General features: G+C 34.0%; 1 protein-coding gene across 1 annotated transcript; it reads left to right on the forward strand.

Moving 5' to 3' along the window:
- Positions 1 to 2,086: 2,086 nt before the first annotated feature.
- Positions 2,087 to 2,898, forward strand: LOC141842743 (uncharacterized). The gene is made up of 2 exons (XM_074730757.1): positions 2,087 to 2,737; positions 2,827 to 2,898. Exons 1-2 carry the CDS (start codon positions 2,087 to 2,089, stop codon positions 2,896 to 2,898), a joined length of 723 nt encoding a protein of 240 aa, XP_074586858.1.
- Positions 2,899 to 3,544: the final 646 nt, after the last annotated feature.

Raw genomic sequence — 3,544 nt, forward strand, 5'->3', positions numbered from 1 at the left:
CAATCGCCTTGACTTACAATTACCTAGGTTGTAACTAAGTACATCTATTTGTATTCGCCTTTTACTAGATTTAGTTCATTTAGTTTATGTTAAGTTTATTTAATTGTTGAAATTAACGTTTCTCCTTGTAAAGTTGTGCAAGAGATCTAGTTTTATTTACAAGAGCAATTCACCCCCCCCCCCCCCCTCTTGCCGTCCACATCCATCCAACATATACAAGATAAGAAATTGATGTACAAGATAGAGATGCATCAATAGATTTTTAGTGATTGAAATCAAAAGGAGTATTTATTATTGCACTCTTTTTCCTTTGTTTAGATTTTTTTCTATTGAATTTTACTGACAATATTTTAACTAGATAATATTGAATTCTCTATCAATCATTTAAGGGGAGTATTATAATAAATGATTGGTTTAATTTTATTATTGATTGATAAATTATTATATATATTTTTATTTTTATATCACTCCATCTATCCTATATTATAGTATAAGGATGTTTGATAAAAATGTCTTCTACAAGTATAACATTTAGAATTTTTTCTCTTTTTATTTTATCTCAAGTCATTAATGTTATTAATTCATTGGCATAATAATAATATAACAATATACAGTATAGTTGGTATATTTATGATCGTCATTCTATTGATATAAATAATTATTTTAGTAGAACTATAAAATATAAAAAATATATATTTTTAACTCTTGGTACCCTATTTTGAGGAAAGTAATAAATATTAATATTAGTGAAATGAAAATTATTAAAAGAATCAAAATGCAAAATCTTGTAAAAAATTTGTTAACGTGTTTAATGATGAAAAGTAAGTATTTGGGATTCAATGTTGTTAAATTTGCTTATAACAATTTAATAAATTGATCTATCTATCATAATCCATTTAAAATTATGTATGAATCAAGAATTCATCAACCATCTAATTTTCTTATCTATCATTTGTCTTTATCTTTCATTCATCACAATTAAAATCGTCAATTTGGATTGGATTCATCGGATTGATCCGTCTCGACTAATAATTAAAATAAATTGAGTTAAAATTTTATCAACTTATTTTAAAGGGATAAGGTGGTTCAATCAATTTAAGTCCGCGATTCACGTGGATCGCTCTATGATGAATTTGAGTTGATCCGTAGGTTGAAATTTTTTTTAAAATTTAAAATTAAAATAAAAAATTTAATAAATTAGTAGACTTAATTCGTCTAAATCTTAATTTAAATTTAAAATTTTTAATTTGAATAATTTAAATTATTATAATTTAAATTTAAAATTTTAAATATTTTTTATATTTTTATAGATTTATAGATTGATCCATCTAATTTATAATCATTTTAGATTGGATTAAAATTTTTTTGATCTGTTAAGTTTATAGATAGATTGTATTTATGATAAATTTTTGATGTATTAATTTGTCCCCTCACGAAACGATCGGTATAGCCAAATCGGATATAGCATCACGCTTGCAGGTAGGCTCGCCTTTAAAGCCGGTTGCCTGTACCGCCACGTACCCCTAGATTTTGACATGCTGACTCATTCTCGAGAATAAGCGAAGTATTTGGGATTCAATGTTGTTAAATTTGCTTTTAACAATTTAATAAATTGATCTATCCATCATAATCCATTTAAAATAATGTATGAATCAAGAATAAGCGAAGTCCGTACTGTAGAATGCCTTCATCTCCGTCTTTCTAAGCACGAGGGATAACGGCCAGCACCAATGCTAAACAGTGACGAGCAAGCTCAGCCTAAATCTCCTCATCGACACGACGGCAATGGCAACTATTCAGCCTCCTCTCGTTGCCTCTTGGCTTCGTCGCTAAGCGAACTCCACTAGAAAATACTCTCATCTCCGTTGTTCTAAGCACGAGGGATAATGGCCAGCACCAATGCTAAAACAGTACTAGCGATCAAGCTCAACGTAAAGCTGCTCATCGACACGACCGGGCAAAAAGCCTCTTTACGGGAAGTGGCAAGGAGTTAGTGGAGCCTCTTGTCGTTCCTCTTGGCTTCGTCCTTAAGCGAAGACTCCACTATAAAATGCTCTCATCTCCGTCGTTCTAAGCACGAGGGATTATGGCCAAGCCCAATGCTAAAACAGTAGCGAGCAAGCTCAGCCTAAAGCTCCTCATCGACACGACCGCACAAAACGTCCTGTTTGCGGAAGCTGGCAAGGAGGTAGTGGACTTCCTATTCAGCCTCCTCTCGTTGCCTCTTGGCTCCATCGTGAAGCTCCTTTCCAAGGACCGCATGGCAGGCTCCATTGGCAATCTGTACAAAAGCATCCAGGAACTCAACGACTCATACCTTCAAAACAACGAAGGAAAATCCACCCTCCTCAATCCAATTCGCTCCATCCCTCCCTCCCTGCTCCTCCCAGGACCCTCCTCCTCCTCCTCCTCTAAGAACGTTTACTTCCAGTGCGCCAATATTAATGCAAGTTACTCTGGCTGCTATGGGTATGTTTCCAAAGTGAACGGAGTGCTCTGCCCCAAGTGCAAGACTTATAAGATGACTAAACAAATGACATATGTGGAAGGTGATGAGAGGGAGAACTATGTGGATCCAAATGCAGGATTTGTGAAGGGCGTTGTGACGTATACCATCATGGACGATCTGACTGTGACACCCATGTCCAGTATCTCTAGCATTACCCTTCTAAGTAAGTTTAACGTCAAGAATTTGAACGCACTTGTCGAGAGGTATGTGACATTAGGCTTCGACGAGGTAATGTTGTTTATTCTTGTTAATCAATCTCTATTTCTTGGGGAAGAAAATAATCACACATGCTATATATACGTGATTTGGAGTGGCAGGCTCTGGAGGTGTTGGAGATCTCCTTGCGATCGAAGAAGGTCCTCACCAGCGTGTTTCTTGGCAAGAAGTAATCCCATCTCCATGCAATATTGCATTTTGCTGTTTGAGGAAGATCACAGTTATGGAATCTGCATTTTGGGGGTTTTTTGGCATGCAGCGCATGACAGTGTTAGGGATTTACAAATACTAGACTATGATGTTTACTATGATCTAATAATGCTATTAATTAAACTAGATGATCAGGGATAAAGATTTTGCATCCGACTGTTTCATCAACTTGAAGAAGCTAATCGATATTTTGGTTCTACGCTTGAGCTTCCTTTTTTTCTTTAGGTGAAGTATTCGGAATTGACACTTGTTGGAAATGAGATTGTTTGAAATTTCTAAAAGTAAGAAATGGCAGCAAATAAACCACTATAAAACATTTGCAATAACCAATGGTTCTGTGTTTGTAGCTTACAGATTGTCTAGATCGTATACAACTATCCGATCTGAAATCCTGGAGCAACGGGCTAATTATCCGTTGACCCAGTTTAGTTGACCCAGTTTAATGTTCCAGACTTGTAATTGGATAAGTATACAACTTAATAAGTTTATGTTTTTTTTAATTTTTTTCATATTTAGAATATGAAGAAGTAAAAAAATTGATTCATTTTTTATTTTAAAATTTAAAAATCGATTCATTTTTTATTTTAAAATTTAAAAATTGATTAAATT

Source organism: Curcuma longa, chromosome 12 (assembly GCF_044706935.1).
Source record: "Curcuma longa cultivar G26 ecotype Majalengka, Jawa Barat chromosome 12, ITB_CL_G26_1.1, whole genome shotgun sequence".
In the NCBI taxonomy this organism is placed as follows: domain Eukaryota; kingdom Viridiplantae; phylum Streptophyta; class Magnoliopsida; order Zingiberales; family Zingiberaceae; genus Curcuma; species Curcuma longa.